Genomic DNA, 24,882 nt, shown 5'->3' on the forward strand with positions numbered 1-24,882 from the left:
GAAGGGTCGCCTCTGAGCTACAGGTAAACTGATATAGGGATCTCTCAGAACACCTTTCTATGTCTGTGTCCTTACAGGACAGCCATGCAACAATCTTGTCACACTTAAGGAAAAGGAGTTATGGAATTTCTGATACAGAATATGACCTACTCTTTTGTAGTTGCAAGAAAAGGTTATTTTTTTCTTTTTTTTTTTTGACTAGAATTTAGAAGCATTTAGTGTTCTAAGGATAGATACTGAATTTTGTTAGTCAGTATGAGAAAAAGATGCAGGTCCAAGACCTTTAAGACTTAAATTATGGAAAATAAATGAGTAGAATAAAGATATACACAAATGGAATATGGATGTATTATGTTTTTAGTAATGTCCGTCATTTTGTGAGAACTTGCTATAACTAGTCTGCACCCTCCAGTTTTATAATCACCATTTATAACAATGAAATCTGCTTAGATAACTTCAGAATAGAGCAGCCTTAAACATAAAGTGCTAATCTCACTTTTTCACTATGAAACAAGATGTATTTTGAGTCTGCTTGGACAATTTTATTACTTACATGGCATATTCACTGTCTTAATTTATGTTGAAATATTTCAATAAAATTTAAATCTTTTCATTCATTATTTAGGTAATATTTTCTGCTAGAAAATACACAAGATTAAAGATTTGAGTGTTACTGCTTTCCTTCCTTTCTGTATCTTGGAACCCTTTTTGTTTAGATTTATGTGTATGCATGTGCATGTATGTGCAAGAAAGGCAGCATCAGAAGATGGAGGCTCCCTTAGATCTAGAATTTACAAATGATGTTCCCAGCCCAACATGGGTGCTGTGAACTGAGTCTGCTCCTCTGGCTGGAGAGCAAGTGCTCATACCCACTGACTCACCTCTCCAGTCCTGTTCTGAAATTCTCTACTCAGAGGCTCTTTATTTTCATTATATAAAATTCTTCAAGGGGGACTGGTGAGGTGGCTCAACAAGTAAGAGCACCGCCACCATGTCTGATGACCTGATCCAATCCCAGGACCCATGTGCTGGAAGCAAAGAACTCCCTCCTGCAAGCTGTCCTCCACACAGGCACCATGCTACACAGAGAGTATCTCCAAAGAACTCCCTCCTGCAAGCTGTCCTCCACACAGGCACCATGCTACATGGACAGCATCTCCCAAATTCTGAATGAAAACACAAAATCATAGATGTAATACTTTTAAAAATATGTAAGGACAGCCGGGCAGTGGTGGTGCATGCCTTTAATCCGAGAACTTGGGAGGCAGAGGCAGGCAGATTTCTGAGTTCGAGGCCAGCCTAGTCTACAAAGTGAGTTCCAGGACATCTAGGGCTACACAGAGAAACCCTGTCTCGAAAAGACAAAAAAACAAAACAACAACAACAAAAATATATAAGGACAAGATGTTCAAGGACCCGTGTAGATTCTTGGTTGGTGTTCAAGGCGCTAGGTTCAGATCCCTGAACTGAAGTAGAAATCTAGGTTTGTGCCTTTAACCCAGCCCTGGAAAGCTGGCGAGATGCAGGCAGATAGGCAACCAGCCTAGACAAAGCAAGAACTTCAGTTTTAGAGGCAGAAGCTATCTAAGAGGAGAAGGACCCCACAGCAGCTGTTGGCCTCCACGTGCACATCGGTATGCACTTGTACACACAGGGAGGCATGCACATCAACACAGATACAGACAGACACAGACAACGCTTTCATTTGCGAAATAGAAGAACACAAGCAAGCAAGCAAGCATCAATAACAAAATATAACCCTATCTTCTAATCCAGCATCCCCGTATTATTTACTATATGGTATATATCATATGAACAGAAAATACATTAGAGTTGATTCCTGTGAGCATTTAAATCACATGAATCTAAGCAATATTTGCTTGGTATATCATTTAAATTATTACAGAATATTTTAAACAAGTATTTTGTGATACACAGGCAAATAATATGCCGAGGAAACTGTCAAAAATACTTGCCGGCTTCTCGACAGATGAAATTCTGTCACATATAAACTTATCAAGGACAGCGAAGACTAGTGAGCCAATGAAAAGACGTTGCACAAAACTTCCAAGATGTAAAACACGTCTGTATTTACTACAGCTAACAGAAAATATGAATGTAAACAGTTCTATTTAATAAGAATCTTAGTACCTTACAGTTGTTCACAAATGTTTATAACATTTTTGTTGCTGCTGTCAGTGCCTTTGGATTTTGAACAGGCAGATACTGAGTTAAATACCAACAGAGGTTCTCAGAGGTGTCCAAATAATTCTTTTCATAATGTTTTTTAAAGTCTGTTTCACAAAGCAGTTTAAGACTATTAGTGTGCATATACTTTGAGAGGTGGTTTTAACAAAGATGTTTACTAGGAAAGTAATACCACTATGTCTCAAGCATTGTTTTGAGCAGTGACTGAACTTTCCCAGTACCTCTTTAAGGTATCACTATCAATCTCAATTTGCACAGCAGAGAATGGAGGGGAAGGGACTCAGAAGCACGGAAAACATCAGTTATTGCACTGGGAGCAGAATCCATGCAGAGCTCTTGCACTTATGATCTTTTCCTTTATCTTTGTATTTGTGAGACAGAGTCTCACAAAGTTGCCCAAACGAATCATGAAATGTCAATCTTATCTCAGCCATCCCCAAATACCTTTCTTATAATGACTCTGATGTCTCTCATCCAGTGACCTAGTCTTTATATGTGAGTATGCGGGACTGTAGGCAGGGGGACATCAGATGACGCATGAATTTACATTAATGTCTCTACCAAGTACTTTCCTAATACCAGTCTGGAACAACAATTTGGAGGACATCAACCCACACTGATCAAAGTCCAATTTGTCCGTTTCCAAGTGTTTAAAAATACTTTGGAGGCAGCTTATCAGGTCCTACCAGTTGTACTGAAGAAAACCAAGAAAAAAAAAGCCATCATAGGAATTCTGAGATGACAACAAGGTAAGTGAAATAGGGAACAAGAATGAGAAAGTGCAGGAAGAAAGCACTGCAAAAAGGAGTGAGGACAGAGGGAGGGAGGGAGGGAGGGAGGAGGGTGAGTGACTGGTCTGCAGATAAGGATGCTTACTGAGAACTGAAGGTGGCAGCAGGAGAGAGCTCCAGGAGGGTCTGCAGTGGAGCACTCCAGCCAGGGAACAGAGGATGCAAAGCCCTAGTAGCTCTTCTGCCATTTTCAAGAAACATCAAGCAAATCTAGAATAGGAGAGAAGGATGCTTCAACACAAAGCAATAAACTGCAGGCAACACAGATACCAGGCAAAGATGGATAAGGGTGGAGCAATGCCTGTGATATCAGCAACAGGGAAGTCGAGGCTCCTGAAAAGGCTTGTTAGCTTCAGTGGGGGACGTAAAACACAGCAGAATATACTCAAGGGAAGTAGAAAAGGAGTGAGAGTAAAGGAAACGCATTTATAACTACAAGTGAGTTGGGAGATGATCAATAACGGGAACTGTGGACCACAGAGGACTTCCCATTTAACAGGACTGTGGCCATAGGAGTTCACCAGGTGGCTGAGAAGGACAGGTCTTTTTACTATGAAAATCATTAGAAGCCATTTATTATAGTTTAAGTACAACGGGCAGAAAGAAGGTTAAAAAAAAAGTAAAAAAATAAAACCCCTGTGTGGAGTTGAGAGGACACTAAGGATTCCATGTGCTAGGGGAAAGAAGTGACAGAAACGGGTAAGAGACCAGGTAGATCAAAGCATCCCCCAAAGCACGGGAGACACAAAAATAGTCACACAAGATGTGCAACAATCCAGTGCAGCCAGGGACCAAGGGATATAGTAAGTGGCAAGGATAGATGTGACAGATCAGAAGTGGCTTGGAATGTGACAATGAAAATCTTTAAGGTTGGCTATATAAAGGTGAAGCATTATCAAATATTTTCAATAAGTTAGAAAAATGTAATGGTTGAAAGAAAAAGGAAGGGAAATTCAGGGCAGATTGAAGGGGCCCTATGTGAAAGTAAAACACGGCCAGCATGCTAAGGAGGAATGCGTTCCTTCTTTTAATAGAAGTGAATACATCAGATCTAATTAAGATTCTACTCAAGGCAAGGCAGCACTACTCACACGCTTTCCCCTGAATACAACCCTACGAGCACAGGGGCGGCACACATACTCTCCAACCAACAGCTGTGTGCAGTTTGAGGACATGGTGAAGCAGCAGCACACAGGGTAAATGGATGCAAGCACACAAAGAATAGATGTACAAGGCTCAGCTTCTCCAGCCCCACCAGAGAGCCACGGACTCACTGGGTACCTTTTTCTGTAAATCTTTAAACCACATTTCAGTTTTAAAGATAAAAGTCCTTTTAATTCTAAATTGACTACACAGTGCAGCTTAAAGGATCTGCTGTACTTTAGTGAGAAAGTTTTAACGATCTGGGTTTTCACTTTACTATTGGGTAAGACTAAAAAAAATATGGTTAAATTTGGTAACTCATAACTTACAACAGAAACAAAACAAAACAAAACAAAACAACAACAACAACAACAACAACAACAACAAGAAACCAATCAAAACCCGATCTGCTTCTTATGGCTCTCACTACCGAAGAGAGAAACATGGATAGACAGTAGTGATGTAGTCCAGCAGTGAACTGTTTGCCTAGCATGCATCATCCCCAACACTGCAAAAAGACAAGGATAGAAGTGAATGAAGGGTGAACATGCACGATTACTAAAACACAGGACTGCAGTTATGTGGAAAACTGTCAAAGAATGCAAGGAGCACAGGATTCCTTCCCACTCTGCTATACCATCCCGCCGCTGCCTTACTCCTTCCCTTGTATAACGCTGCTGCCACAAGACCAACATCTCCCTCCCTCCCCAGCCCCTTCATGACTGTCTTAGCTTCATTTGCTATTCAGCTTTCTTGTATATGTGCTGGTAAATTCTGTGTATGCACTGACACACCCATGCTCTGGGTTAGTTAGTCCTTAAAGGCTCTGGACCACAGGGAGCCTGTAATTCACGGGAGAGCTTGCATTTTAGTTTTTAGTACATTCATTTTTCTATTTATTGTATTCCTCACGAGTGTATTCAATTACAGTAGTTAGGCTTCTAATTAGACATATTTTTCTTTTTCTTTTCTGGTCATTTGGACAGAATTTCCCTACATGGTCTAATCTGCCTTTAAACTTTCATACCTTTGCCTCAGTCTCTTGATTAGCTGGAGCTACAGTATATTTGACCATGCCCAGGTCTAGATATGGCTGATTTTTTTTTTTTTTTTTTTTTTAGTTTTCTAGTGGTATTTTAAAGTTATGCTTTTAAATGATGCCTGGGTAAAGAACCATCTTTCTGAAAATCTGACTACCATCCTGAGATTGTCTGTATAATACTTTGTAAGTTTTTTCTGCTCCATCAATTTATCAAAGAGCCTTTCCAAAGCTTCCCATACATGTACCTTTCTCTTCATTCAAAGTCATGCTCTGCCCTCCTTCCTCTTCATTTTGTTCATTTACTGTTATTTAAAATTACAGTTTTTATGTGGGCCACTATTGTATGTTCTGTCTCCCATTGCTTTTATGAAATGTTTTATCATAAAATGTAAGATCACACAGAGTTATAAGAAAGAAGATGCATGATCGACTGTAGCTTCCTCAGGATGGTAAAGTAGCAGACACAGATTTAAACTGCTGAGACAGCATGCCCATTACAGCAGAGTCATTGGTCTGCTGTCTTACAACCATACCCACGCCTTCCCACCCTACCTTCTTCCTCTTTCCCCTAGAAATATGTAGCATCTTGCAACTTCTGTAACTTTTGTCATTTCAAGAACGTACTGAATGGGTCTATTTTGTTGTCCCCCAACACCTTGCCCTATTGCTATACTGTGCCTAAACCCATGACCTTGTGCATTCTAAAAAAATTGTTCTTCCACTGAGCTATGCTTCATCCCCTAAATTGGGTAAAAACAGAATCACACACTATATATGCTTTTATAATTGTGTTTTCTTCTCCAAGTCAATTCTCTGGAGATTCATCCAGGTTGCTGTACATAACAGTATTTTGTTCCGTTTTGCTGCCCAGCGAGTAGTCTCTGATAGGAGCTATCAAGGGCTGTTTTAACAACAGATCTACTCTCTTCCGGTCAGACCAGCACCGGGGTAGCTAGGGCGCAGGGTCGGCTGACACTCGCCAGTTACCCACAACACCCGCCACAGGATCTTAAGACTTCTGGTAAGTGGAACACAGCTTCTGCTCCAATCGAATTGCACGCGGGACCTGAGACTGCATTAGTTAGGGAAGCAGAAAACCGGCCTGAGTAGGGCCACAAGCCTCTTCCGGTCTGAACAGCACCTGGGTACCTAGAGCGCAGGGTCTGCTGACACCCGCGAGCTACCCAGGACACCCACCACAGGATTTTGAGACTTCTGGTGAGTGGAACACAGCTTCTGCTCCAGTCCAATCCCACGGGACCTGAGGCTGCTTTGGTTGGGGAGGCAGAAATCCAGCCTGAGTAGGGCCACAAGCCTCTTTCGGTCTGAACAGCACCGGGGTAGCTAGAGCACAGGGCCTGTTGACACCTGCCAGCTACCCACGACACCCGCCACAGGATTTTGAGACTTCTGGTGAGTGGAACACAGAGTCTGCTCCAATCTTTAAACAGTGACAACAATAACAACTAATCCCAGAGATTACCAGATGGCGAAAGGTAAACATAAGAATCTTACTAACAGAAACCAAGACCACTCACCATCATCAGAACCCAGCACTCCAACTTCGCCCAGTCCAGGGCACCCCAACACACCGGAAAAGCTAGACCCGGTTCTAAAAGCATATCTCATGATGATGGTAGAGGACATCAAGAAGGACTTTAATAACACACTTAAAGAAATACAAAAGAACACTGGTAAACAGGTAGAAGACATTAAAGAGGAAGCACAAAAATCCCTTAAAGAATTGCAGGAGAACACTGCTAAACAGGTAGAAGACATTAAAGAGGAAGTACAAAAATCCCTTAAAGAATTGCAGGAGAACACTGCTAAACAGGTAGAAGACATTAAAGAGGAAGCACAAAAATCCCTTAAAAAATTGCAGGAGAACACTGCTAAACAGGTAGAAGACATTAAAGAGGAAGCACAAAAATCCATTAAAGAATTGCAGGAAAACCAGACCAAACAGGTGATGGAATTGAATAAAACCATCCAAGACCTAAAAAGGGAAGTAGAAACAATGAAGAAAACCCAAATTGAGGTAACACTGGAGATAGAAACACTAGGAAAGAAATCTGGAACCATAGATACGAGCATCAGCAACAGAATACAAGAGATGGAAGAGAGAATCTCAGGTGCAGAAGACTCCATAGAGAACATCTGCACGACAATCAAAGAAAATACAAAATCCAAAAAGATCCTAACTCAAAATATCCAGGAAATCCAGGACAAAATGAGAAGACCAAACCTACGGATAATAGGAGTAGATGAGAATGAAGATTTTCAACTCAAAGGACCAGCAAATATATTCAACAAAATTATAGAAGAAAACTTACCAAACCTAAAGAAAGAGATGCCCATGAACATACAAGAAGCTTACAGAACTCCAAATAGACTGGACCAGAAAAGAAATTCCTTCCGACACATAATAATCAGAACAACAAATGCACTAAATAAAGATAGAATACTAAAAGCAGTAAGGGAAAAAGGTCAAGTAACATATAAAGGCAAGCCTATCAGAATTACACCGGATTTTTCACCAGAGACTATGAAAGCCAGAAGGGCCTGGACAGATGTTATACAGAAACTAAGAGAACACAATTTCCAGCCCAGGCTACTATACCCAGCCAAACTCTCAATTACCATAGATGGAGAAACCAAAGTATTCCACGATAAAACCAAATTCACACATTATCTTTCCACGAATCCAGCACTTCAAAGGATAATAACAGAAAAAAACCAATACAAGGACGGAAACCACGTCATAGAAAAAGCAAGAAGGTAATCCCTCAACAAACCTAAAAGAAGACAGCCACAAAAACAGAACACCAACTCTAACAACAAAAATAAAAGGAAGCAACAATTACTTCTCCCTAATATCTCTTAATATCAATAGACTCAACTCCCCAATAAAAAGACATAGACTAACAGGCTGGCTACAGAAACAGGACCCAACATTTTGCTGCTTACAGGAAACTCATCTCAGAGAAAAAGATAGACACTACCTCAGAATGAAAGGCTGGAAAACAATTTTCCAAGCAAATGGTAGGAAGAAACAAGCCGGAGTAGCCATTCTAATATCTGATAAGATTGACTTCCAACCCAAAGTCATCAAAAAAGACAAGGAAGGGCACTTCATTCTCATCAAAGGTAAAATCCTCCAAGAGGAACTATCAATTCTGAATATCTATGCGCCAAATACAAGGGCAGCCTCATTCATTAAAGATATTTTAGTAAAGCTCAAAGCACACATTGCACCTCACACAATAATAGTGGGAGACTTCAACACACCACTTTCACCAATGGACAGATCATGGAAACAGAAACTAAACAGGGACACAGTGAAACTAACAGAGATTATGAAACAAATAAACTTATAGTAGCCATGACAATATACACAAGACCATGCAGCCAGACTAAATTCTAGTATGGAGAGGGGTAACTGGGCACAAAGCTCCACCCCTAACTGAGGACTATCAGCACTTGTCACGTGCTAGTTAGTTAGTTAGTTTAGTTAGTGTAGTCCCTGTCTGGCTAGTCAACTACACTCCACTGTATGGACACACATCCAAGATGATTTGGGCAACACAAATTAACCTTGACGTGGGGAAAGGGGGAAGTGGCAAATGATGGGTATAGGAGAAGGAAGACAACGGGTTGAGTATGTTCACAAGTCATTGCACCATCTTCCCCAACACTGAAGCACACACCCTTCACCCTCCGGGCCCTACTTCTCCTCACTGCATCTTTCTGCTCTGTGGTCCCAGGAGCTCAGCCACATCACAAGATGCCCTGTCCATTTTAAAATCCACTCAATGGAAGCCTGTAAACCCAGGTATTTGCCTTCAAAAGTCTTTCTGTTTGGCCACCCAATACCTTGGTTTGAGAACAGCTGAATCATGGATTTCTTGGGTTTCTGATGGACTCTCATGTAATATCTGAGTGTCAGGGTGTGTCACCATGAAGGGAAATGGAAAAATCTACTTTAGTTATAAAGCAGCACTGGAAGGATTATCCAAGCCCTTTAATATAACAGAACAAGCTTTTACTAACGGAAGGACAGTATCTATCTCCTCACTTCCAACTGCCAGACATTGTGCGTTTGCTTTACTTTTACGATCACACTCTTGCTTGTGGAAAACCCGAGGCTGGCACTCTCATTCCACTGCTGCAGGTGCTGAAATGTACCTAAGGTTAGGGACACTCTTGCTCCTCTTTGCTTGGGCCAACTCTGGGCCACACTGATTATCCTTTATTAATCATTAATAAACTCAATGCTCTCTCTCCAAAATGTTTTTTTAAAGAATAAACAAACTAAACTAATTATAATTTATTTTTTCTAAGCTACCAAATATTAAAAAAAAGACTCTCATCTAAAAATATAACACAGATATTTTATTTATATACTCATTTTTTGGTTGCTTGGTATTGAACCAAAGGTATTTCATGTTATAGGTAAACTATCTCTGGGTCCCAGCAAAAATGACAAAATAAAATTCTCATACCATTTGCTGATGCCATAATAATCCTTAATAATATTCTGAAGAACAGCACGATAGAAGAGTGATTCAGTAGGCAGCTGAAAAAAAATGCAGATATGTGCATAAAAATAAATGAAACTCAGAAACAAAATTAACAGTAGAGACTTGGGGGTCTAGTAAGCATTACAAGCCTGACCTACGGAAATGCCAAGTGTTTTGGTAAATTTACTTGTTTGAAATATTGTTAGTTATAAATTGCTTACAAAGTTCTTCACTTTTTGTTGGCATAGCTACAGAGTAGATGACAATTTCTCCTTCATATTAATATATACATATACTATAAAAAGATCCTTTGTAAATAAATGTATATTTTATAAAGAATAAAAGAGTTGAATGAGAGTAACAACAGACTGTATGAGATGCATTTGCATTTTAAACAAGGTAATATACATAAATAAAGTTCACAGAGAAAAACAAACAGGACAAAACCAACTATTATTCTCAAGTTTATCTCTCATGAGCAAATAAAGCTTTACAGTCGTTTCCCAAGAGAAATGAAGGGAGTTACCAGTCCCTTCCAGTGCTCATTCTTGGAATAACTCGTCTACTTGATCCTGTGGAGTCCAGATGGGAGGGAGGGGAAGACAGTCAACATTTCCTACGCTGCCTGTGCTTGGCTGGCCTAGGAATGAACTAGATGTGTCACAACTGACTTTTCTTTTTTCACAAGTAATCAATCCACCTAACACTTACAGTGTATTTTAAATGAGGAAAAAACACGAGTGTGTACCCTCTGACACATGTATTTTGTGTGTGACACATAGGATGAGGGCAAAGGGTAAATTTTCCTCAAACCTTCATGTATCATGCTGAAAGTTCACATTACTTTAAACACACGGCGCATGTATACACTTGAATGTGCAGCGATGACAAGAGGAGGTGTTATTTATTAAACCCCACCAGGTTTCAAGTTCAACAACAGGTCAGGTCTGAAGAGGGCTTGAGAAAAACCACATTCGTTCGTTAGCTACGTTAAACACTTTCACTTACCCCTTGGCCAACTGCAACCCGCTCCAATGCCTGAAAGAAGAAAGAAACAAGACAAAGTCTGCTGACATATTGAGTCTTAGGAGATTTGTAAATATCCTCTACAAGGATTTGCAATAGTGACAATCAAAAAGATTAATTAAGTGATAACACAGAAGTTTACATAGTTAAAAGCATGAATATTGTTAAAGAATGTTACCTCATACCCTTGTATAAATTAGGACTAATTTATAATGGAAATGTGTCATATATAAAAACACATTCATATTCTGATTATACATTCTGAATTGTAGGAGGCATTAGCAGGAAATGGCAGAGTCTAGCTGGTGTTTAGTATCATTAGGTAACTAAATCCACAGTTGCTCTTATGCACGGCACACTCATAGATGGATTTATAAATTGCTTTGTGATATCTTACACTTTATGGGACATGCAATTCCATTTTTTTAAGTTTTCCTGCAGCATTGGGAATTAAACCCAGGTTCTTGTTCTTAACTAAGCAGGTATTCTACCAGGAAGCTTCCCCCTCGATCTGTTAATTCCATCTTTCCCAAAAAAGCATGAACAGATTGTAAGTAGAAGAGTATTTTAGAGGAAAAATATTACCTGCACGTTGTATGAATTTAAAGCACATTTTCATCTGTCTAGTGTCAGAAGAAATGGAACTTGTTAGAAGTGTGCAGTGTCAATATGTGTTCTGAATGCTTGCTGGCATTATTTTGGGAGGCTGTAGACCATGTCAGAGACAGTCAGCCGGGGGAAATTAATACTACTGATGGACGTTTGAAGGTCACACCCAGTCTCTGGAGAGTCATGGTGGCTTTGCGTCCAGATGTGCAGTGGTGTGAACACTATGCCCTCACTAACATGAACTGGGCTGCCTCATTCTGCCTTCTCTGCCACAATGGACTGAGACCCCCTAAAACTGTGAGCCAAAAGAAAGCTTTCTTACATTATTACTGTTAGGGACTACAGTCACAGTGACATAAAGATAATTAATACAGCACTATAGCACACTTCTACAAACCTATATTATTGATTTTACATTTATACTTAAGAACTCAGATATTTTATAAAAGTATACCCTAATTCTTTTAATAATCATATTGAATATATGATATTTACCATATAATTTATATATGGAATAAGCCTTTATAAAACTTTTCATTTCTTAGACATGCATTTCCGCATTTATTGGATGTTAAGTATTTAACTAAAATTTTGTTTTAAAATTTCAATTAGAAACACTCCAAACAGAGGACAGATAAAGTATAACTGAGCTGCGTAAGCTTGCTACTAATATTTTAAATCTCTCTGTTTTGCTTCAGGTGTCTAGGTTTCCATAATAGGTTTTCAGCTATAACTGAAACAAACACGTTTAGAATGAAAATGGACTCTACAGACTATCTTGTGTAAGTGCAGTTTATATGTACACACAAAGTCACTGGCCTGATCATGATCAGTAGCTTACCTGAGACTGGGAGGCTAGTTAGCAAGTGATTATAAGCTAACCTTGTTATTTAACCCATTAATCATACCTCTGTTTCTCATGCCAGAGATCAGGTGGGGGATGCTCACCATATGGAAAGGTGCTTCCATGTATGTTACAAAACAAATGTTCATCAAGTTAACTCCCTGAAAAACTCTATTTCAATGTCCTGCCTTTAGGTACACGCCTGGTGAGCATCGTTCCATGGTCAGGACCTTCCAAGGATGACAGCTATTCTAACAATAGTCTCAGTGTGTTTCATGTACACATAGAATGAAAAAGAGAAATTTCCAGAGAAGTATGTTAAATGTGCTTCATAAGAAAATTATTATCTGAGAAAAAATAGATCTCTAAGCTATTCACAGAATACAAAACCTCCGTAGTCAGTTGCATGCACGCAATAGCAGAGCAGTAATGTAGAGACAATGGGTGTGGAAGAGTTCATTTCTTCAGTGGTTGGACATTGAGCAAATTGTTCGACCAACTAGATCTCATTTTTAAAACTTACTCTATGCTTATGTAAACCAACACGTTGTGATGCCCACATACACCTAGCGAAAGGATTAGTTCAGCTAAGCCATTTCACATCTCTATTATTGTATGTTTTTGTGTGTATGTGTGTGGTAAGAGCACTATGCTCAGAGTATTTAAGAATATAATACTATAATATTAATTATGATCTTCATTCTATAATTTAGTTTTCTAGATTCATTTTTCCAAACTAATTGCATCACTGAAGCTTTCTGGTGGCAAATACTCACCTTTAACATTTAGCTTGCCCTTCTGTAAACTCACATGACAACATGGACAAATAAATAATGCCAAGGGCTAAAATGTTCTACATCTAGGGACACCATTTAAATCAAACAAAATAACATTTTTGACTAAATTAAACAGTTTAATAATTTCCTATTCTATTAAAAATTAGATTATGAAAAGACTTTTACAAATATATAGACACTGTGAAGCTATATATAATAAAATACTGAACTAATTCTATGTTTAAGACCTGTAGTTGATGCACTTCATATCATAAATAAAACAGCCATGTGTAAACTTTTCTATGATGCTGCATGTAAAATGGATGCTCTCTTCACATGGCTATGCCTGGTTTCCCTATCTGAAACGTAGGAAGACTAGCATACTTAGTTCATAGAATTGGTTACCTAGTAATTCCTAGTAATAATGGAGATGTGAAAACAATTACCTGAAGTAATCAGAGAATAGCATACCTAGTTCATACCTCTATCATATTTTTCACAAATTGCAATGTTCAGGAACATAGGTGGTTATTAAACAACAGTTGCCAAAAATAATGAATTCCATAAGATCTGGATAAAGTTCTTGTGTTTTCTAGGGAACAGACGTACCAAACATGCTGACATTCTCGAATTACGGCCGCAGCACCATCTCTCCTCTTTCAGATAGTGGCACATTGGAAACCCCCAGTTTTCCTTAGCATATCCTGCAGATGGGAAAAATAAGGATCATTTAAATAAAATCCTTCCTCTTCCAGGGGCCATAAATAATCTCCTGAGAGAGAGGCAGTCAAACAGTGATGAAAATGAAGTGGTGACAAGATGTTTAACAGTGCATTCCAAGTTTGTCAACTGACAGCTTGTTAATGTTACCAAATGTATTTGCTTAACAACAGCTACCTCGTGGTTCAGCTTCAGATCTCATATTAACCAATTTGCCAAAAACTATTTATATAAGATTTAGCAAAAACAACTTAAAATTCAACAGTCTTCCTACTCCGTGTAACCATAGGAGACAACTAATGACACACTAGACATTTATTGTGGACCCATCTTTCTAAGAGGAAGAAAATACAACAGCTGCAATTTCCTGAAGAATAGTATGACTCCACTCCTGACAGCACTGGAGCATCATCCTTCCTGGCACTGTGGTCCCTTTTCTGGAACGGAACAGCTGTATGGGCTCTTATTTTTCCTTTGCTTAAGAAAGCATAATGGTTTTTGTGCACTGCCATTTGGCTCAACTGCACTTATGTGGTTCAAACAAGGACAACAAAAACCAACATTTCTACTGCCAACTAACTCAGATGTATACAACTAGCCAAGGCTCAAACACCTTATGTGGACAAAACCACTATACTTTGGGAAGACAGAGAAACTATTTGTATTTTAAATTGAGATCTCAGAAACAAATATTAATGTAATTAAAATTATGACAAATAATTGAAAATTGAGATAAACATACATTGTTTTTGGATTAAGGAAAACCAAAAACTCGAAAAAAAATCTTTAAAGAAAATGCAATAGAGGTTTATTCTACTGAGAAATGCCTGTCCTATGAAAGATTGGGTAAATTTTGATTAAAAGAGATAAAATTTAAATTTTATGTGCATAATAAATCATTGAAGTATTAAATTAAAATTCATTAACAAAGCTTACCAAAAGCCAGACTCAAAGTTTGACTCTCCTACCTTCAGAGCTGGAGTACACATATAATTCTAGTACTGACGTGGTATTCAATACTAGGAAGTAGTCCCGTGAGTGCTTGAAACGTACCAATGTGCAATGTCTCTGTAGCAATTCTATGAACTGGATATGCGAGTCTTCCTAGGTTTCAGAGGGGGAAACCGGGCCTAGCCACGTGAAGAGAGCATGCTGGTTTGCACACTGTCACCGGGCAGTGTGCCTGCAGAGTCCATGGTTTCAGAGACCCAGGATGGCAATGCACACTCCGGAGCCACCTCACCGCAGCTGCTTCTGAGTCATGCAGCCTCTGAGGCCTCCCCAGCCTGCAGTGATCCCTGAACCACTTCTATTTTCACGATTACCTGGAAAAATGGTTTGAGCCTTGCTCAAGTTTTTATGAGTTAAATGTGATATTGCTTAATGGAAGGATTATCACAGTTAATTCTTCTTAACTTGAAACAAAAGAGATCCACTGCTGCCCCCAAAACAAAGAAGCTCCAACTCCCAAGGAAAGTAGGTAAGCAAGCTCACTGTAGATCCTCAGCTCGCTCTCCTTTCCTCTAAATCCACTCCCACTCTCATCCCAGCTCTGCAGCAGACCACCTCCCTGCTGGAGCATCCTGCCCACCCCCATCTCAGTAGACCACAGATCTTCTCCACACTTCCTTCCCCTCACACCTCACTCTATTCCAGCCTTCCACTTCAGCAGGCATCTCCTGGTACCCACCAGCCAAGCCTCCCAAGGAGAGAAATAGGTCTGTGGGGCAGATAGGTGAGTTTCAAACCTCCACTCTCTCCTCTCCACCATATCCAATCCTCTAGTCTTATTCCTGGTTCTGTACCCTCCTCACTCTCTGCCTCCATTCCCAGGGAAGCCACCCTGCATGCTACCAAAGGAGAACTAGGAATACCAACCTAGCCACAAAGTCTTTGATCTACACTGATGTCCTAGCATGTCTTCCATGCTAGGGCAATGGTGGCACAAAGCCTGTAGGGGTAACCAACCAGTTTCTGATTTGACTTAAGGTCTACTCCATTAGATGGAACCCAGCATACACCACACTGCTTGGGTTACCAAGAACCTGAGTCTACATAGATAGCCAGAGACCTAGGGTAAAACCCAATACTACTGTTATTTAAAAAGGAGAAATGAAACAACTCCTAATGCCATGTTGCTATACTCAAATCTCAGTGCCTTGTTCAGCCTTCACCAGAGAAGCTTCCTCCTGCAGTAGATGGGAACAAATGTGGAGACACATAGACACACACTGTGCAGAAAGTGAGGCCTTGGAACATTCGGTCTTTAATGGGATGTGTTCATCCCTCCTCTCCAGGGTCAGAGAGCTCCAAATGGAGGAAGCAAAAGCACAAAGAGTAGAAGAGCCAGCAGAAACAGACAACACCAGGAAGAGAAGGCTGTCAAATCCGAAGACTCTCTGTGTATATGGACTCACGGAAATGGAGGCAGCACGCACAAGGCTTACAGGGTTCTGCACCAGATGGGGTTGTAGAGCTGAAAGGACAAGTGGGCACTAACTCAGAAGAAATCTCTGTTGATAACCACTTGCAAATGAAAATTTAGTTTTCTCCATGAGTGTCTCACAGGGGAAACAAGCTCCCTTTTAGGGCAGGCTGGCAGGAGGCATGTCCATCACTAGATGGAAAGAGAAAACAAACTCAACAGTATCGTTGCAAGATCCCTGTATCATTCTGTCATGTCTGGTCTTTTCCTTTTCCTTTTTTTTTTTTTTTTTTTTTTTTTTTAAATTTTACACACATACCCTCTACTATAAAGTCCTTTCTATATATAATATGGCTTTCATAGTGTTTTTATGGGGTTCCTGAGGTGCAAACGATAGTTTGTTTTTTATTTTATAATACTGATTTTCATATTATCCCTTTGAAACCTGTTTCTGTTTTTTCTAATCAGAGACGGAAAGGAGGTGGTGGACCCAGATGGGAAGGGAGGTAGGGAGGCACTGGGAAGGAAGGAAACATGTAATCAGAATATATTACGTGAAATAAAATGAAAAAACTACAAATACATTTTTAAACTACTCCAACCTCCAAACAATGGTTTTATAATGAAAGGCACAACTGCTCTGCAGTGCGATCAAGAACAAAAGGATGTTTACTTGCCTGGGAATAGGTAAACAGACTCTCGTAGAGTGGTAAATCAAACTAAGACTGTAAAAAATTACTTAATGCTAGATTGAAAAGAATACAGAATTTCTAGAAACAAAACAAAACAAACCTTGGAAGGGGTATATTATTATCAGGGCAAAAAAGTTAAGAGTAAGAAACTCATAGCCAAGTTATTCCCTAACCTCTTAACTATAGGAAGGAGCTGGGAGAAATAATAAATTACTGTGGCTGTAAACATCAAGTCTCTGGGTTGCCTCCTTACAAGGCTTTAGGCCACAGACATAATCCTGCAGTTAACAATGAGCTATAAGGAGGTAATTATTGCAAGCGGTGCAGCTCTAGGGGAAAGGCTTCCCCACAGTGTAACAGCTCTAAAGGAAAAGGTATCCTGGTGGTTGGAAGCCACGGAATACACAACTGTACAACACACCTCACAGAGATTTATTGGGACAGACCCAGGAGGGTGGCTGTCTCTAATCGGGAAGCAGCAGCAGAGAGTGGGGTGGAAGGCAGCGTTTATTTAGTGTTTCTTGGGGAGTGGAGCTTTTCGGAGTGAGGACTGGTGGATTTTTAAGTCTAGAGCTTGGGCTTTTCACTCTGTAGGGTGGACCAGGGCCTAGGAGGTAGGGAAGCTGGAATGTACTATGGGTAGAAACTCATGGTTGGAGGTCCTTAGGGAGGGGCCTGGCATATCACATGCCTTGAGTGGCTTACAATTATCCCAAACTAGAGAATAGGTACTGCTAGGGAATGTGTATTTCTTCAGGGGAAATGACGGGTTTTCATTATGTAAAAAAAATAAAAGAGCGCTAAGAGCGGATGCTCCATATAGTCATAGCTCTGGTACTTCTGAAATTGAGAGACTGCACGTCTGCAGTAGTAGGACTTTGTAGTTGAGAAGTGGGAGATATGTATAATTAATTATTCAGTAGAGTCTTAAAAGAAACTTAACTGGTGCTTTTGGGTCTTTCTTCTCTCTCTCTCTCTCTCTCTCTCTCTCTCTCTCTCTCTCTCTCTCTCTCTCCTCTCTCCTCTCTCTCCCCCCTTCTCTCTCTCTCCCCCTCCCCCGTCCTTTTTGGAGTGTGTAGGTGGTGCTTGTTTGGTTTTTTGGTAGTTTTGAGACCGGGTCTTCCTCTATGGCTCTGGCTGTTTTGGAACTCACTATAGAGTCCAGGATTGCATTGAACTTTCAGAGCTTCACTTGCATCAGCCTTTTAAGTTCTGGGTTTTTAAAAGTGTGAGTCATGACACCCCACTAAAGACGGGGTGTTAAGGTCTAGGATGGGATATAAGGTCTGATGGGATTATTCCTGAGATCGACAGTAGTAAGGCAGAGTCTTGTGGTATAGGGAAGGGACTTTTCTTGAGGCAACAGAGAATTCTCTGATTTCCCAAGCTCCTTTTGGTAATAAAGAAAAGGCTTGTGAGGTACACCCAAAACTGTCCATGCTTTTGGATGATTCAGCATGACAGCCAGTTAGAGAGCATCCAGCATAAGAAACTATCACTGGAAAAGCAAGGCGATTAAAGAACTTCACGTTTCCTAACTTGTACTCATAAAGTGAGGACAGAAGAAGGGTGTACTTGTTAGAATACATAAAGTTAGTACTATTACAATGAAGGCCAAGCAGAGGTAACTCTAGCTGCATGGAAGACAGTCTCACCTTAAACCATTTGGACTACTTTCCTTTCTGTTGCTGTGATAAAACACCATGATCTAAAGCAACTTCTAGGAGGAGAGGGTTTATATGGCTTACACTACCATGTTACAGTCTATCATTGATGAAAGCCAATGTAGGAACTTAAACAGCTATTTACACTACAGCCAGAGCCAAGAGCAAAGAGAATCAGATGCATCCACGTTGTCTGTGAGCTTAGTACTTAACTACCCCTCTCCTCTTCTCTTATACAGTCCAGGGACACAAACCAGGGAATAATAACACCTACAATAGGCTAGGTCTATTCATAACTAAGATAAACCCCTCCCACCAAGGCATGCCCATAGGTCAATTGGATATAGACAATCCCTAAATTGAAATATTGTGCTCATATGATGTGTGAACAGTTGAAATTAACCAACACACACACACACACACACACACACACACGCACAGAGAGGGGGGGAAGGGAGAGAGAGAGAGAGGAAGGGAGAGAAAGAGAGAGAGAGAGAAAAGAAGAAGAAGGAGGAGGAAGAGGAAGAGGAAGAGGAGGAGGAGGAAGAGGAGGGGAGGAAGGGAGGAGGGAGGGAGGGACGAGGGGGAATAGGAATGGGAAAGACAGAGGGAGAGCAAACTATAAAGGACTGAAGTACAGTCTTAATGTATGCCCTGGATCCCCGAATCCCTACTTAAAACACCTATAAGACTGTTGCCATTGACTGGGGTTCTGTGAAACCACATCCTTCGAATAGACGGGACATTGCTGTGACGTTCTCTGAAGTTGCCTCTGTTTCCTTAGTTGTTGAGATCATAGTGCCATCACAACTCAGTTCTTTGAACACAGTATGTGGATATAACTGAACATCTCAGTGAAGGCCTTCTGTGTAAATGTTAAACATTGTCTTTGGAAGTCATTTATCAGATTCACCCAGACTCCTGTGAAGAATAAGGCCGTTATATCTCAAATGAAAGCCACAGTTCACCACTTCTGTTAGACATGTTCTCATAACATTTTATTTAAGTTGGGCATCTGTAGCCCTTGTTACCTTTGTCTCTTCCATGCTATCATTTCCTATTATTTCCTTCTGTAAGACAGAGTTTTACTTTCCCACTCATCTTCATTAGCTCTTGACTGACATGCAGCACCTATTTACTTTCTTATAGCAAAACCACCATTTACTTCCTTCTTGTCAGGTTTATCCTCTATCTTAGGAATACTATTATCTCAAGGGGACGGACACCTAGCTAGGCCACTTCAACACCTGTTTTCCTCATCATTGGCATATATGCCATAAACTCAATAGAAATTGAGTCTTTTTTCCCAAGAGTTATTTACATTTTTATCCATGTGTGTCTGCGTGCGTGTGTGTGTGTGTGTGTGTGTGTATGTATGTGTGCTTTTGTGTATGCCAAATGCATACAGATGTGCACAGGTGTCGAAGGAAGGAAGAGAGAGCTCATCCGCTAGAACTGGTATTATGGGCACCTGTGAGTTACTTGAGACGGTAATGTGAACCTAACCCGGCTCATCTATAAGGGAAGCAAGTACTCTTCACCCCTGTCCACCCTGAGTCCTCAAACTGGGTCTCTGCACGTTAGCTAGCTAAAAGGAAACTATACTGTGGATGTCGATTGATTTCTTACTAGGACTCTTTAGCTGTTTTTGATACTTTCTCCTTAAAGCAGTCTTGTCTCCTATCCAAGTACTAACTGACTCTGCTTAGCTTCCGAGATCAGACGAGGTTGGACGTGTTCAGAGTGGTATGGCATCTGGGTTCTATGATACCACTGTCTCTTATTTGTAGGTTAAATTCTCTTCCTATCATATTGTTGGCTAGTTATCTTCTATCTTGTGCCAATATTCCTATAGCCTGTCCTAATACTTTCTACAGCTGTTTATTATTTCCACCTGCATTAATGATCTCCGTTTATTAAGGCTGATTCAAATAGCACTGAAAACATCACCTAAAAATAAATTTAATATGAAGACTGCTATGACTTCTCAAGTAATAATGAGCTACTGCTTCCTCAAATATGTTAAAACTAAATGGATAATCATGATTGTATATATCTATAAATATTATAGCATAATAAAGAATATAACATGTATGAATAAATTTTATTCACTGTAGATAAAAAATAAATAAAAAGTAAGTTTAAAAAGGGTCCCTACTATCTTGTGCAGAATTAGTATAAAATTTTGGAATCTTTAAAAGAGACTTTAAATGCAAACGCTAAATGATTCTAGTTGGAAAGGGGTTACTAGACACAGATCCTAGATCTCAAGACAGCATAATGGCCACATGCTCAATGTTGTGGTTTCATTCTGTAAATGTGTTAAGGACCTTTAAGTCCCTAAGATACAGATTCCAAAAAATCTGCTTTTGCTTCAAGGAGTATTTTAAAGGGCTAACCACAATGGCAAAATGCTCCTTTCCCCATCAGGATAATAGGAAAAGAACACTGTGCTGTTTCTGATTTCTTTCTCTCTGGGAAATGTCAAGTTGATGCTAACTTGATGGTGCTTCAAGATGTGCATGTGTGTGCTTAAACATTACTCTGGATATGTCTACAGTGCAGTCTTCATGAGACTGGAATTTAAACTGGAGATGTGCATGTGTGTGCTTAAACATTACTCTGCATATGTCTACAGTGCAGTCTTCATGAGACTGGAATTTAAACTGGAGATGTGCATGTGTGTGCTTAAACATTACTCTGCATATGTCTACAGTGCAGTCTTCATGAGACTGGAATTTAAACTGGAAAAGTGAGTGAACGAAGCAGCTTCGTTCCCTGGTGTGAGGAGGAATCACCCGATACCCTGGGGCCACAACTGAGCAGGAAGTGGAGAAGGTTGGGCTGTCTTTTTCTCCTTGACTACTTGAGCAGAGACACCCAAGTTCTGACTTTGGACTCAGATGTCTGCATCAGTGCTCTAAGTTCTTAGATCTTCAGTCTCAGGGTAGGATGTATACAATTGGCTTTTTAGTGTCTTCATTCTTTCTAATGTGGGACTTCTCAGTTTCCACAATCAATGTGAACTAATTCTTTAAATCATGTATGTGTGTATGAAGGTTCTTTGAGTGTATATGTAATACTTGAGAATCTGACTTCTGCACCACTGCATATAGCACTATATAAGAAATCATTTTCCTGCTTGTTATTCCTATAGCTAGGAATATTCTATTTAATATTAATATTTAATATTATTATTAAGCTTTAATATTCCATTTTATCAGTGGTTCTCAACCTTCCAAATTCTCTGATCCTTTAATACACTTCCTCATTTGTGGTAACCCCCAACTGTAAAATTATTTTGTGCTTCTTCAGAACAATTTTTCTATTGTTATAACTTGTAATGTAAATATCTGATATGCTACCACCCCAAAGGGGTTGTGACCCACAGGTTCAGAACCACTGTATTATATGCCCACTGCTTTGTGATTTCACTTATTCTTCAGTTTTGAGTACAAGGCGGATATATAATTTCAGTCTACACATATGTAAATGATAAGGAAATATATATGTCTATACATACAAACATGCACAGTGAGAAAGTATACAAATGTAGCATTCCATCTAGATTGAGAATGTTTGTGGTGGACTGTAGTCCAGATAGGACTGTTGTATTTTCCCTCAGGACTTCAGACTGGCACAGCTCATTGTGCTGTTCTGGTCAATGCTGGAAGGATAGCTCCCCAGTGAGGAATATCACTGTGTATGACAGGGGTTCCCTTTGCTGTATGAAGCTGTGTTTTATTAAAACCCAAACTATACTAAGATAATGGAACTTTTGAAATAACCCATACAAATACTATAGATTAGACTGTGCTTTTATTTGTTATTTCAGATGAAGGAGGAAATTTAGACAATTAGTGTATGATTTGCTCAGAAAAAAAAAAAAAGACATGAAATGCAATGTATTTTTAGCCAATATATATTTAAGAGCATTTTCTCTAAGGTATCCAAATCCAGATGTGCACATAAGTCCAGTGTACTGTAAACTAGTTTTTGTTAAGGTCTATCAGTCAACTCAATTAACTTTAATATTATGTTCACAATTGAAATTATTTCCCCTTACTCTTGCTTTTGTGGGTTTTGTGTGCTTTGTATATAAGTGCAATTTGTGTCCTGGTGCACACACACGGAGACCAGAGATCAAGTTTGCTGTCCCTCGAGAGTCTGCCACTTTGTGTTCTTTTTGAGATAGATCCCTCCCTGAGATCTGGTGCTCACTAACTGGGCTGGCTTCTGGCCAGTGAACCAGAGGGATTCTGCTGTCTCTGCCTCTAGATTACAAGTGCCTGCCACAACTCAGTTTCGTGCACACTGGAATCAAACACATGGTCTCAAGGCTATGTGGCAAGCTCTTTCCCAACCAAGCTGTCTTAACAGCTTGCCTTCATCTGTTTGTTTGTTTATTTCTTTCTTAATTATGAGTAGATATATTACATTTTGTTTTAGGTTTATTCAGATTTTTTGTCTTCTTTTATTTACTATGAATGAACATATAGGATGGACTTTTGTGCTGACTAAACCTACCCTACATACGCTTCAAAAACATTTTATATTAGTTGGAGAAAATAATGAGGTGCAAACTAAAGTAAGAAAGTAGAAAAGTATATTAAAAATCCATTTCTAGAAAGTGTTAGACAGCTAAAGGATGCCCTAGGGCAAAAAATAAATCATTGCCAACGTTGTAGAAAACGGAGCTGACTGAAGATCAGATACAGCTGTTAGTGTAAAGAAACTGCACACTGAATGCCAAATACATTAAAAAAAATCTGCATTCACCCATGCAAACTGCCATAAAGTTTTCTGTGACATAGGTCCAGCTTTTTTTTTTTTTTAAGCGATGGACTATATAAGAAAATCTATATAAATAGTTAACTCTCAAGTTTGGCAGGACAATTCATCTGCCTGCTTTATAACTGTCAGAGAACAATACTAAGAACATTCAGGCCTGACCCTTTTTTCCAGGTGAGACTGAGGTAGGTGCTGATATTTTCTAATTGCCAACTAACTATGAAACTTAATACTGCTGACTAAGAAAGTCAAAGCTCATACAGGTATTTGCTATAAATTATTGTTAGACTGAGTTCTTAGAAAGCAAACGTGAACATTTTGAGAAACAGAGAATTTATGTGCACTGTAACAACTGGTGCAGATTGTTAACTTTCACAGTGTCAACCAAATGAATCAGGACAGGAAACCGGTTATTTGGTTATGTAAAGCCAATGTAATGAAGAAAATGAGACGAAACTAAGTCAGAATGTTAGATAAAATAAGTTCAGACTAACTAACCTGCTTTGGACAGCTGTATTCAGATCAATCATTTCAATTTCTAAAATCATTTCAGCTATGAGACAAAGATCTTCAAAGTTAACTTCTCTTCTTTCACTAATTTACAAAAGAGCTCCCAAGGCAAACTGATTTACTCAAGGACATGACACTAAAAATATACAGGAGAAGTCTAGTTAGGCAAGCTGACTGCTGAACAGTGCTTCAAGAGTTTCTTATACATTTTTTTTTACCTAGCTCTACTATGAGAAGATGCAGTGGTTGGAATGGGCAATGGCCCACGCTGGCTCACGTGTTGAACACTTGCTCCCAGCTCATACTGTGAAACCTTTTGGAAGTGGAGCCTTTCTAGAGGAAGAGGACAACTTGGTGGGACTTGAGGCTTTGAGACCTGTTTCCACTTGCTGTTTACTCCCTGATCCCCAAGAGCGAATGCAATGTGACCAGCCTACCAGCTTCCTGCTCCTGCTGCCAAGACCCCGCCCCCGCCTGCTGCATGATATACTGTATCCCTCTGCAACCAAAAGGGAAGTAAGTCCTTTCTCCCTTAATGTGCTATTATCAGGGTATTTTATTATAGGAATAGGGAAAAAAAGAATGAGATGGGGTTTAAGGCACACATGTTCAATGTCCTTACATGACAGTAACAACTGAGATGTTAGAGCACCTGGCATACTGGACAGTGCTGTCAGTTGTACACTTATTTAGCTCCGTTTAGTTTATTATATGTATAACATAAAATATCTGTTCATCAGCAATGGCTTGTGCTATAAGGTCAAGAATCAACAAACGGGACCTCAAAAAATCGCAAAGCTTCTGCAAGGCAAAAGACACCGTCAATAAGACAAAAAGGCCACCAACAGATTGGGAAAGGACTTTTACCAATCCTAAACATGATAGGGGAATAATATCCAATATATACAAAGAACTCACAAAGATGGACTCCAGAAATTCAAATAACTTCATTAAAAAATGAGGTACAGAGCTAAACAAAGAATTCTCCCCTGAGGAATACTGAATGGCTGAGAAGCACCTGAAAAAATGTTCAACATCCTTAATCATCAGGGAAATGCAAATCAAAACAACCCTGAGATTCCATCTCACACCAGTCAGAATGGCTAAGATCAAAAATTCAG

General features: G+C 39.6%; 1 protein-coding gene across 3 annotated transcripts in view; it reads right to left on the bottom strand.

Moving 5' to 3' along the window:
* Positions 1–24,882, bottom strand: part of Mettl25 (methyltransferase like 25) — a 74,534-nt gene that overhangs the window by 22,428 nt on the left and 27,224 nt on the right. For 2 of the 3 annotated variants that reach the window (XM_021173972.3, XM_029482671.2), the window contains 3 exons: positions 13,569–13,663; positions 10,713–10,742; positions 9,687–9,760 (listed from right to left, as the gene is read on the bottom strand). In XM_021173972.3, the coding sequence (XP_021029631.1) occupies positions 9,687–9,760; positions 10,713–10,742; positions 13,569–13,663 (199 nt within the window). Of the gene's footprint in view, positions 1–3,125; positions 3,210–9,686; positions 9,761–10,712; positions 10,743–13,568; positions 13,664–24,882 lie in introns of those variants that run through there. The other variant, XM_029482672.2, reaches the window with a different exon arrangement.

Source organism: Mus caroli, unplaced genomic scaffold, assembly GCF_978045245.1.
Source record: "Mus caroli unplaced genomic scaffold, Mus_caroli_1 scaffold_9, whole genome shotgun sequence".
Taxonomy (NCBI): Eukaryota; Metazoa; Chordata; class Mammalia; order Rodentia; family Muridae; genus Mus; species Mus caroli.